Source organism: Coptis chinensis, chromosome 5 (assembly GCF_015680905.1).
Source record: "Coptis chinensis isolate HL-2020 chromosome 5, ASM1568090v1, whole genome shotgun sequence".
NCBI lineage: Eukaryota > Viridiplantae > Streptophyta > Magnoliopsida > Ranunculales > Ranunculaceae > Coptis > Coptis chinensis.
In genome coordinates, this window is record NC_141460.1 from 55,436,951 (window position 1) to 55,449,513 (window position 12,563).

At 35.7% G+C, this 12,563-nt stretch overlaps 1 protein-coding gene across 1 annotated transcript; it reads left to right on the forward strand.

Moving 5' to 3' along the window:
• Nucleotides 1-6,245: 6,245 nt before the first annotated feature.
• LOC147498021 (uncharacterized) lies at nucleotides 6,246-9,283 on the forward strand. The gene is made up of 3 exons (XM_086563102.1): nucleotides 6,246-6,588; nucleotides 6,745-6,868; nucleotides 8,905-9,283. Exons 1-3 carry the CDS (start codon nucleotides 6,246-6,248, stop codon nucleotides 9,281-9,283), a joined length of 846 nt encoding a protein of 281 aa, XP_086419228.1.
• Nucleotides 9,284-12,563: the final 3,280 nt, after the last annotated feature.

Here is a 12,563-nt window from a genome sequence, read left to right on the forward strand (position 1 = left end):
CCTCTTCTTTTTAAGGTACATTAGAATTTTTCATATTTAGGTCGTTTGTACTAAAAAAAAAGTTTTCTTTATTTAGGTAGGCGCTCTTATGACGAATCAAATAAGGCTCGATGATGACGAAGAGTTTCTTAGAAGTCTATGTTTCGAAAGTTTTGCGTATGATGAAAGTGATTTTCGGATGTGGAATCAACTGTTTTTTTCGATGGAGAATGAAAATATTGCCGATGAGTGATAGCGATCTTTGAAGAGTCTGATACATATAGGGCTTATATAGAAGACAAAGCAACATTTTTATCTATGCAGTTCAAGACTTCGGACGAGGCCTACACTATTTATAATGAGTATGCTAAATCAGTCGGCTTCGGTGTTCGTAAGGATGTTTATGGAATTCATCCAAATGGAGTTGCTATTAAGCGGAGATTTGTGTGTTCAGCCGAAGGTGAACGACATGTAGATAAACTCCAATCGATGACACCCAAAAGAACACCCAGACAAGTCACTAGGTTCAATTGTAAAGTCTGCATTGTTGTTGTTTTTTATTCTGAAGCAAAGTTGTGGACTGTGAAAGAGTTTATTGGGGAACACACACATCCACTTGTACCGTATCGGAGTTCAATGTTTCTTCGGTCACATAGAAATGTGAGTCGAGAAGCGTTGGAATTTGCTACGTGCCTAAATGATGTCGGTGTTCGTAAATGTCAAGTGATGGGTCACTTTGCACATATAGCTGGAGGTTTCCTTAATGTTGGTTTTACGAAAAAAAAACTTGTATAACAAAATGGGAAAAGAGAAGAGAAGTCGCTGTATTGATGGCGACGCTAACACACTGCTTGCCAACTTAGAGGACAAGGTGAAGTTAGATCCTTTATTTCATTACAACTATGAGTTAAATGCGAGTTGGCAGTTGGCTAGGCTATTTTGGGTGGATTCCACCTCCCGCCTGGATTATTGTAGCTTTGGTGATGTGTTGTTGTTTGATTCAATGTACAAGAGCAATCAGTACCAGATGCCGATCGTTGTGCTTGCTGGAATCAACAACCACCTACAGATTATAGTTTTTGGTTTTGCTTTGATCATAAGTGAGTGCAACGAAGCTTATAAGTGGGTATTGAAATCATTTATTGACGCAATGTGTGGTGAACACCCTAAATCAATCATTACTGATGGTGACGCAGCGATTCGTAAAGCTTTGAAATCTATTCTTCCAGATTTGAAACACCGGTTGTGCTCTTGGCACGTATTAAAAAATTGCATCACCAATGTCAAAATCCCTGGATTTGTAACAGATTTTAGCTCTATTATGTTTATGAAACGTTCTCGGGGAGAGTTCGAAGAAAGGTGGAGTCAGCTAGTGGAAAAATACAAAGTTAGTCATAGCACATGGGTGATGAAGGTATAGAAGAAACGGGCGAGGTGGGCAGAATCGTATCTTCATGGTGAGTTCTTTGGCGGTTGTAGAAGCAACCAACGTTGCGAGTCTATTAACTCTGTTATAAGACATCATGTTAAGCTCGGGATGCGGCTGTTTGAGCTATTTAGGAAAATGGAATTGGCAGTTGCAAATATCCGTCACCGAGAGCACGAAGAAGAGGTAAGGACTGCAATGACGAAGCCTTTCATTGGTAGCCACTTGATTGAATATGCAAAGCAGGCAGAATCCATCTATACTCAATCTATTTTTCTTGCTTTTATGAAGCAGTTACGGGAGGAATCGATGTACACTGCAGAAGATAAACGTGATGTGGGTGACAATATTCGTGTATACACCATCAGCCGTCATCTGAACATGCAAAAAAAGACGAGTGTGGAATACAACCTTTTAGAGCAGGATGCTAGATGTTCATGTGGGCTATTTTAGTCGTTTGGATTTCCATGTAGACATATCATTTCAGTTTACAAACAAGGACCTTCGTGAAATACCCCAGAGCTGTTTTTTAAGGAGATGGACACGAGTTGCTAAATCTGTCATTCCAAATAACGATCCAAGTTTTTCTTCACAAGCTGCTTCCATTATTCGTCACAGTGAGCTTATAAGGAAATGCAAGAAGATATGTTTGTGGGCCTCTCAAACAGCCAAAAACAGTGAAACTTTTAAATCCATGTTATCATCTTTTTCTAGAGCTTCTGAAGGCAGTCCACAAGTTCCCTTTGAAATACCTTATATTCTACCAGAAAGTGGTACAATGGATGGCATTCCGTCTTCTAAAGGCACCGCCGAGGTAGAGATGCCTTTCACCCCACCTAAAACCACCCATCGTCCATTTGTTAATGATCCACCACACGTAAAATCGAAGGGTAGGCCGCATAAACGTAGTAGATTGAAAGGTCAGAATGAGACAAGAAAAAAGAAGTGTGGCCACTGTGGTATCGTCGGGCACACAAGGCCCACATGTCCACTTTTGCATCCAAATGATGGGGGTAAGTTTCTTATACCGTTGTCATATACTCAGGTCATTAAATAGTTACAAAAGTTTGTTGATTCTGATTTGTATTCGTCAATATCTTTCTTATGGTCGCTTTTACAGGTCCAGTGTGCTAAAAACTATGTCGAGCGTGTTGCAGGAGTTGCCGATGTGAGTGAGGATGATGACGGGTTAAATAGAGATATTGGATGTAAGTGATAATTTTGCGCGTTATCTTCTTTTTATAAACGCAAGAAAATATTTCTTGTTTGTTATTTTCATGGGGTTCAAAGTAATGTTGCTTGTTTGGTGGGCGTAGTAGAAGTTGGTAATGAAGCAGGAGGATCTCGAAAGACCAAGCAATGTAGCAAGTGTCGATCTACGGAGCACACAAAGTGTAGGTGTCCTGATTTGGAAGGTATGACATAATTTTTACCGACATAATTTTTCTAGTAGGGAGTAAACTAAACTTAGATTGTACCATTAGAGTGACTATTTTTCTCTTGTTGAACTTATAGCGTTTCCCGTGGATGAAGTTGGGAGAAATTTAATGTTGGAAAGTTTTATAGTGACGACGGGAGAGTCTTTTTCCGTATTACGGATGGTTGACGTTAGGAAAGAGGAGTACAATGCTGCTAAGCTTTAGAGCAATTATTGCTAATCTTCTAACAAGATTTTTGTAAGCATTTTTGTAATAGTTAGATCAAGTGGAGCATGCGCTATTTGTCGCACAATGGTGAAGATTTCAAGATTGGCTTCTAAATTATTTTGTAGCGGTATCTATGGTGTTATTTTCTTATTTTCTTTGGTTTAATCAATGAAATAGAGCAATATTCTATACACTATATTAACAAGCATTGTTTGTATATTCTGTTGTTTCTTATTGTTGGGATGTTGGGGTTGTCCCTCACCATGAGACAAGACCATCAAAAGACATATGTCAGTTAGTGTGACATTGATATGTTCATAAATGGATCTGTTCGTTCTTATAGCGCCAAACAGAGGAATATGTCATAAACAGTAACATAACATTCTGGTATGACAAATATAGTGTCATATCTATCTGTGATTCTAGATATACTACCAAATGTATATATATTATAAAAAGTCACATAACATTCGAGTATGACATATATAGTGTCATATCTATTAGTGAGTCGCTTATGATACTCCTAGGAGTTCAGAAGATCTAAAATTATTGTGAATATACCTGCTGGTTCCTCCTCGTATGATGAGGACTTGCCTGATTAGTACTAATGACAGTAATGAGATTAAGAAACCAATTCTTGATTGTAATGCGTGGGGAGAAAGGGAGTGTGAACAGAAACATACCGGAAAGTAGAATTGTTTATAGTTCGGTAGCTATGAACAATGAGATGTTCATAGTCCATACTGTACGTACTACGAACAATCAATGTTCATAGTCATGAGCTATGAATATTCTTTGTTCATACCACAATTCGACTATGAATAATGATTGTTCATAGTTCGGTAGCTATAAACACTCAATGCTATGAATAATGAGTGTTGAGCTATGAACAATGAGTGTTCATACCACAATTGACTATGAACAGTGATTGTTCATAGTCATGAGCTATGAACATTCTTTGTTCATATCACAATTGGACTATGAACATAATAGAAGGTTGGAGCGGTTGCAGAGGAATATGTCATATGTTAACATAACATTCTAGTATGACAAATATAGTGTTATATCTATCTGTGATTCTAGCGCTTATGATATACTACCAAACGAATATATTATAAAAAGTGACATAACATTCGAGTATGACATATATAGTGTCATATCTATCAGCGATTTTAGCGCTAATAATATATAATATATACTACCAAAAGTATAAAACTCTTATTAGCATATATTATAAAAAGTGACATAACATTTGAGTATGACATATATAGTGTCATATATATGTGATTCAACTACTGAACGTATAAATCTCTAATTCACATATATTATAAAAAGAGACATACCATTTGAGTATGACATATATAGTGTCATACCTATCAGTGACTAGCGCTAATAATATATACTACCAAACGTATAAAAAGTGTCATAACATTCGAGTATAACATATACCCAACGTATTTTATTGACTTATGTTATAAAAAGTGACATAACATTCGAGTATGACATATATAGTGTCATATCTATCTGCGATTCTAGCTTATGATATAGTAACCCACCGTATAAAACTCTTATTAATATTATAACCTTATAAAAAGTGACATAACATTTGAGTATGGCATATATAGTGTCATATATATCATATAAAACTCTTACTAGCATATATTATAATATCATATATTATAGTAACATAATATTCGAGTATGATATATATAGTGTCATATCTATCTATGATTATACCCAACATATAAAACTCTTATTGACATATCTTATAAAAAGTGACATAACATTCGAGTATGACATATATGAGTATAGTCATATATATTAGTGATTGTAGCGCTTATGACATACTACCAAACGTATAAAACTCTTATTGAATTAAACAATTGTTTTACATTGAACCATTGGACCACCCATAAAGTATGATACACTTTCTTTTTATAGAACTATTAATTACATACTACAGCCTATATGACATTTTTTATAATATATATCCATGTTATTACAATGCAATCTTATGTACCGGGTAGTAGGTCACGTACTCTGTACTCTATGAAATTTTGCATAACATACTATACTATGTATGTTACTCTTATGAGTAAAACTCGTCAGACCCCAATTGTCTCTCTACACACGGCAAGTTACTCATAAAAAACTAGTGCTCTCTCCACACCCCATTTTTTGTTAATATGACCATTATAACCTTAAATAACTCTCTCCACACCCCATTGTAATTCAAACAAGCTCTTCACCATACTTAGTACTCCACCAACACTCCTACCACTCATGCTCTCTGAAATTTCTCCCTCTCCCTCTCTTGTTCTCTTAGGTTAGTCTTGAGTCTCCTACAAAATTGTTGTTATTCCCACCAAATTTTCACTTTAAGAATGGACTCATGTGCTAGAAGCAACATTCAAGATAAATTCTCCCGCCAAAATCAAAATGATAACTTTCAAGGTTCTCCAAGTGACATGGAATCAACTTTAACACTACTGCAATCAAATTATTATTCCGATGATGAACATTACAACAATGTTGAAATTAGCTATCCCGATATGACCAAATCATTTACAACAATTGAGGTAATAATGTAATTTGAAAGCTTGTATTTTTTATTTATTTTATCAATAACTTAGCAAAAAACAATTTTCGTCAATAGTATCTAAGATCAAGGGTTTACGCAGGTCTTCGAAGATCGTCACTCATTGATCCGATGGTGTTCGACAGTTGGTATGACTGTTGGAGTTGTGGTTGTGATATCAAGGTCTGATAATTCGGGACTTGGGTGAAGACCTAGAGTTTTCTTAAGTTGCAAAAGGAGTGGAAAATTTAGACCATCCATAAAGCCGAAAATATTGAACAAAAAAACGAAAGAATATAGGCAATCTAGTTCGAAGAAATGTGGCTATCCATTTGTGTTGAAAGGGGAATTACGAAACGAAGGTGGATGGATACTGAGTGTTATGTGTGGAACTCATAATCATACTATTGGGGAGCATCTTATAGGTCATGCATTCATTGGAAGGTTAAAAGCTGAAGAAAGATTGATTGTTCAGGATTTGTCTTTGAGTGGTGTTAAACCGCGTGAAATTTTACCCCTCTTGAAACAGAGAGATGACAATAATTTGTCAAACAAAAGCACTTTATATAATTATCGTCACAAGAATCAGTTGGTTCGGTTGAGTGGAAGAAACCAAATGCAAGAATTTCTAAGAAATTTAGATGAATTTGGTTACACAGAGTTTCATAGGGATAATCCAGTAACAGGTGAATGTAGAGATTTGTTGTTTGCACATCCCCAATCAATTCATTTGGCAAAGTGTTTTCCCGAGGTCATTGTCATGGATTGCACATACAAGACGAATGTGTTCAAGATGCCATTATTTGAAGTTGTTGGGTTCACATCCACGATGAAGACATTCTGTATTGCTTTTGGGTATTTGGAGAGTGAGAAAGAAGGTTCTTACCTTTGGGTTTTGAAGAGGTTGCGTGATATTCTGGACTACAAAGCTACTTCTGTAAAGATAATTACGACTGATTGTGAGTTGGCACTTATGAATGCGATAGCTATAGTGTTTCCTGAAGCTGCGCATTTCTTGTGTCGAGTTCACATCAGGAGGAACATCGAGACAAAGGCCAAAAAAACATTTGAGAAATTTGTTGAGTATGAACAATTTATGTTTATGTTCGAAACAGTGATAACAGCTCGTACTGAAGTTAAGTACTTGGAACACCTACGTTGTTTTAAACTTGAGTACGGAGATCATTATGGTGTTGGGGAATACATAGAAGACCAGTGGTTTTCGAAGTTCAAAGAAAGGTTTGTCTCGGCTTGGATAGATCTCCATATGAATTTTGGTACTTCGAGCAGTAACCGAGTTGAAAGTATGCATTCCTCTTTGAAGAGGCATTTGTGTTCTAGCAATAATGGTAACTTCTGCCGAAACTTTAATTTGATTAATAATCTCCTGACAAACCAAGTGACATAAATTGAAAGTTCTTTTAATAGGAGCTTGAATCTCTGGGATCATCGTTACAAACAAAACACATATGTGCAACTTAGAGGGTACATTTCTAGAGATGCATTGGATTTGATAGCAAAAGAGCTAATAAGGTCTATTAGAGTTGGGACAGATGAAATTCGTTGTCGTTGTGTTTACAAGAGTATGTATGGGCTTCCTTGTGCGCATGAGTTATGTGAAATTGTTCTAATTGGTAGGGGAAGCATCCCCTTATCTTTGATGTGAAGACTTGTAAAGATAAAAGTGACACAAAGAGAGAGCCTTCAGCTTTCGAGTATGCACAAACAGTTGAGGAACAAATTGTAACTTAAGAAAGCAAGAATAGTAAAGCCAAGAAGTTGGTACCATGCAAAAGAAAACCAAGAAGAACTCATATTCAAGTGTTTGTAGATTTACCTAAAATTGGGATGATGGGTTATGTGACTTAAATCCATTGATACGAGACTTCATTGTGGATTGGCAAGATGTTGAACCTGATAGGGTTATATACTAAAAGCATTACTATTGTATTAACTCTAATTCTTTATATTTTGAATGAGAATCATATGGGCAAATGGTATGCATATTATATATGCTATTAGTGATATACATGTGTCTAATACTTTATGTTGTAGATGATATGGTGTGAACACACAGAAGATCATATCATCAATACCTTATAAAGTATAAGTAATCGTTCACAACCTAGATTGATTTGGACAAACCATTAGTACGGTTGTAGTATAATCTGGTATTATTCTATCTTGATTATAGGATTAGACTAGTACACTTTGTGTGTATTGAACAAGACCAAGTGATGTTGTTTCTCCTTATATTGATTATATAAGAGAACAAACGCCTATGTTATTATGGATGCTTGTCCTCCTAGTCCGGATATAATAACGGGCACTTACATGTATTGTACATTGCTTTAAATCATCAATGGGTGAGATTCATTTGTGAATCAACAAACTCGATGGATTGGGTAATGACATTGTATGTAAGGTGTGCTGTTGATTATAGAAGGAATCCGTGTCCCGCAAGAAGTCGGGTTGATGATGTCCCCTTGAGGAGCTAAAAAAGATTGTCATGTAAACCCTGCAAGTGGATTTATTCTGATATGACAATGAGGTTGAGTGGTACTACTCAAGGACATAAGAAGTTGATTAATGTAGTTGTCAGTAATTTGACTTAATCAACGGACATTCGATATCTTAAACACGGGGAGATCAACGAGCATATAATATGGAGCCCATAAACGCTGACACGTAATTTGGGATTAGGGCGGTAGTGCAACAATGGCCTTTAGTGGAATAAGCCATTTGTTGACGGACTTGGGCCGTGTGTTCTGGGTGAACATGGGAAACCCAAGCCCGTCAGGAGGCCCAACCCTAATTTCTCCTTATGGTCCCTGTTGTAGCCTATAAATTGAATACTCTCTTTCTGGCCGAAATTCACTATTCATCTGAATAGAAAAAGAGGCAAGGAAAGATAGATCCAAAATTAGATCTAGCTTTGTGAGAAAGAAGGGGATTGGTAGATCGTTGTCCACACAACGTCCAATCTATTCTAAAGGAATACAACAGAAGATCAAGGGGTTGATTGTTGATTCGGATTCATAAAGCTTGGATTCTCAGAGTTATCAAACCGGATCTAAAAGGTATGTTCTCTATCACAAATCGTGGACACCCATTGATTTCGCTGCGCGTGGTGTTCGCGGTTTGTAGAAATAGTCATTCTGAAATAACGGTTCCTACATAACCGAATGGACATTGTGGATTTAGCGTGATTGCACGATGCTTAGGGTCTAATAGAGATGATGCATGGATTACTGTGAGGGCTCTTATGTTGACAGAGTTGATTTCCCATTAGGCAGATTATACTTTAATGATGGGTGGAGAAGAACGAAAAGAAGTTTATCAAGACAAATTCCACGATGTACAGTTCCATATAGGATGAACCCCAAAGAATGGTTTGAACTTCCTTCAATGGGATTTTTAGCTGCTAATACTTTTCAGTGTGTCCTTGTCATCATTGGAGAGAAAGATTGTATGTCATACTTTCCTTTGTGGACTCCTCCTGATCTAACTCGTGTCCAGATAGCGGCAATAGGCCACATTGGAGGAGGTACACATTTTGTGAAACTCGTGCTTGAGATGATAGTCCTATTCCGCCACTTACTCCAGGGTGGGAGTCATTTGCATGGACAGAAGCTTGGGATTGGGCAACTATAATGGAACCAAGGACCGTGAAGTGGTATAAAAGGATTCCAAAAAATGTTATGGATTTAGACCTTTTCAGAACTATCCTTGTAATCGAGGATTTTTTGGCTTTAATATCTATTTTGTGTGTGTATATACTGTCATAAATTGCAGAATGTATTAGAATATGTCAGAAATGGTATTAACTAGTTTTTGTTAAGTGCTCTGTAAATAGTATTAAAATGTCAGAATATGGTAAGTGCTTTGTCGATTTAAGGTAGGAACCAAAGGCATATCGAGCTTCAGGTGAGCTTTATCACTTGTGTTGTGTCAAAAGAACACCAGCTGCCTTTACAGCACAAAGTGAACGAGGGACTGATGGGTTCTAGAACAAGCTATCTTAATTCGTAATAAGAATTCAGGACTGGCGAACTAGCAAGGATATACTTGTCAGATAGTAAATGCAAAGAGATTTTTTTCCCCTCTTGTAAACATAAGTCAGAGTATGTTTATGATGCTCTGCAATGTACTATGAATCCTATTTTTATAGCTAATTTTGGCACTTATTTGAAATTGCATTAATTTAGTGAATTGGCAATGGAACAAGCAACCCAGAGTCCAATACACATCTTAATCTCTGACAAATGTTTCTTAATCACGTTTTGCACAAACTTTTGTTTCAAACATTCTCTTATAACATTTTTTATAAAGTTTGGGATATCATATGTAGCAATGACTTCATGGAGATTACACTTATCATTAAACCCTAACTATCATTGTTCTAAACCGTCATTTTAAACATGCCTCCACGAACACGAGGAGGATCAAGCACCCAAACCCAAAAAAGAAAATGTAATGAAGTGCCACCAATTCCCATTGTTGACGAACCCGATGAAGAAATCGCAAAATCCACAACTCCTCCACTAGAAATTTCATTGCCAACCATCGTAGGCTTAGAGTAAGTTCATCTCTCTTTCATTTTGATTTAGTTATGACATTTTTCATGCTTGTTGAATGTTCTTAGAATTTGTTGTTCTCTGCCAAAATTTTATAACTGGTCGAAATATATTTTATACCCTTATCTTATCTTCACTCTCTTATCTTATCTTCAATGCTACTCTATTGTCCTCCATACTACATAGTGGACTTTAAGTGTTCATACTCCTAGTGGCTCAAACAGGGGGGTGTCTCAAATTGACCCATGAACATTTTGTGTTCATACTCCTAGTGGACTATGAACACTGAATGTTCATACTCTTGTTGGACTATGAACATTCAATGTTTATACTCTTGTTGGACTATGAACATTCAGTGTTCATAGTTGATGCAGTACAGTTTGCCAATGCATATGTCAATGAACTTGGCATATGATGCATATGTCAATAATGAACTGGAAAAGTGGGCAACAAAGTCGGAAAGACATGGACGCGCCCATATTTTATTGGAAACATCAAAATAAGCATAACCCACAGCGAAGCACTACCCTCTCTCGGACCCTAAATCCATCGTTTAGGCCTTCAAAATCACGTTTTTGTCGTTTTAGAAAAGTTTTGTTTTTGCTATATCTTTTGATAAGAGAGTCCGTTTTCGATTTGGTCAGTTGGGTTAGTTCTATTTTGATTAGTAGTTTCTTAATATGTGGTTATCCCAAAACTTTCCATTTTTGGAAAATTTCGAGTTTTGTGGTAATTAGGGTATTTCGCCTATATAAAGGCTGGTAGTCTGTATTAGGGTTTTTCGTTTTGGTTAGAGTTAATAATATTAAGAGTTACTTCTCTTGTTTCCATTGTGTTGGTATTCCTTGTGTGTGAATCAACAAACCTTGAAGCCATTAATCCTTGGTAAGAAATTCATTGTTCATAGTCCAATAGGAGTATTTCACAAGAAATCAACATGCTTTAGTGTAGGTTGTGAAAATCTGCAACTTATAAGTTCTTCTCTACATCAATATTCCTATTGGACTATGAACAATGAATGTTCATACTCTTGTTTGACTATGAACATTCAGTGTTCATACCATTGAATTATGAACAGTGAATGTTCATATTCTTGTCAGACTATGAACAATGAATGTTCATACTCTTGTTGGACAGCTTATACATTGTCGTATATAAACTTTCTTTGTTATATAGTGTTGTGCATAGATTATACAGTGTCGTCCACAGCTTATACATTGTCGTATATAAGTTTTGCGAGTAGATATGACACTATAACTGTCATACTTATATGTTATGTCACTTCTTACAAAACTGATGAGTCGATATATCACTTTAAGTGACACACTTTTGCAAGGTAAAAACTTCAATCGTTGACATCTCACTGCATATGTTATAATAAATAGCATGCTTCCACAATGCCATTTCTAGTTGCATATATTTGGCATAAAGTATGATATATTTTTTGTTTACAAAACTATTAATTACATACTACAGACTATATGACATTTTTTATAACTTATATCCATGTTTTTACAATGCAATCTTATGTACCACGTACTCTGTACTCTATGAAATTTTGCATAACATACTATACTATGTATGTTATTTAGAAGCACATATAAAATTATTTTTACATAATACATTTGTACCGCATTGGGTATGTACTTTGTTATGTATGACGGTATGCTATGATATTTTCCATGACATACTATATTATATATGTTATTTATAATCACATACATCGTTAATTTTACATAGTACCTTCGTAAGGTGTTACTTATAACATACTTTCTTGGTTATGACTATTCGGATGACATACTATCATGTATGTCAAACATAATGATATAGACAATTATTTGTATCTAATTTTTAGTGAAGCGTTTTTAATGACACTTTACTACGTATGAGCTAGGATTTTGCGGCTGATAACAGTTATTTTACGTATTCTAACTATCTATGCGTAAACACAAATAATTAAAATACGTAAATACGTGTTTATATCAATATTCCTACTCTCAATAATGAAATAATATCAGAGAGTCAGGATTCGTTCCACTCTTAAACCTTCAAGACTTAAATAAAATTCAACTACTCGACACAAGGAACAATGGTGAGAGTAATGTGTTATATGAAATATCTATTCTATGATTATACTATGGATTCAATTTATACTAACAAGATACGATAATTCAACTACATAAATACTAACTGGACTCTATGATAAGGAATTAGGGGGATTGATTCCGCCTTAACTCTACTTAATCTACTAACCAAGAACTGTCAAGACTCCAAATTGAAATGCTATCGCATAACAATTGGTAAATCTAATCCCTAACTATTCATGGCAATCTCTACCAAGTAATAACTAGCATGTG

Excerpts from the sequence above, each read along its gene's own strand:
- LOC147498021 (XM_086563102.1), top strand. The coding sequence starts at position 6,246 with ATGCAAGAATTTCTAAGAAATTTAGATGAATTTGGTTACACAGAGTTT. Across the intron at positions 6,589-6,744 it reads AAAGATAATTACGACTGATT|TGATAACAGCTCGTACTGAA; the intron begins GTGAGTTGGCAC and ends TGTTCGAAACAG. Across the intron at positions 6,869-8,904 it reads TTTTCGAAGTTCAAAGAAAG|AGTTGATTTCCCATTAGGCA; the intron begins GTTTGTCTCGGC and ends TTATGTTGACAG.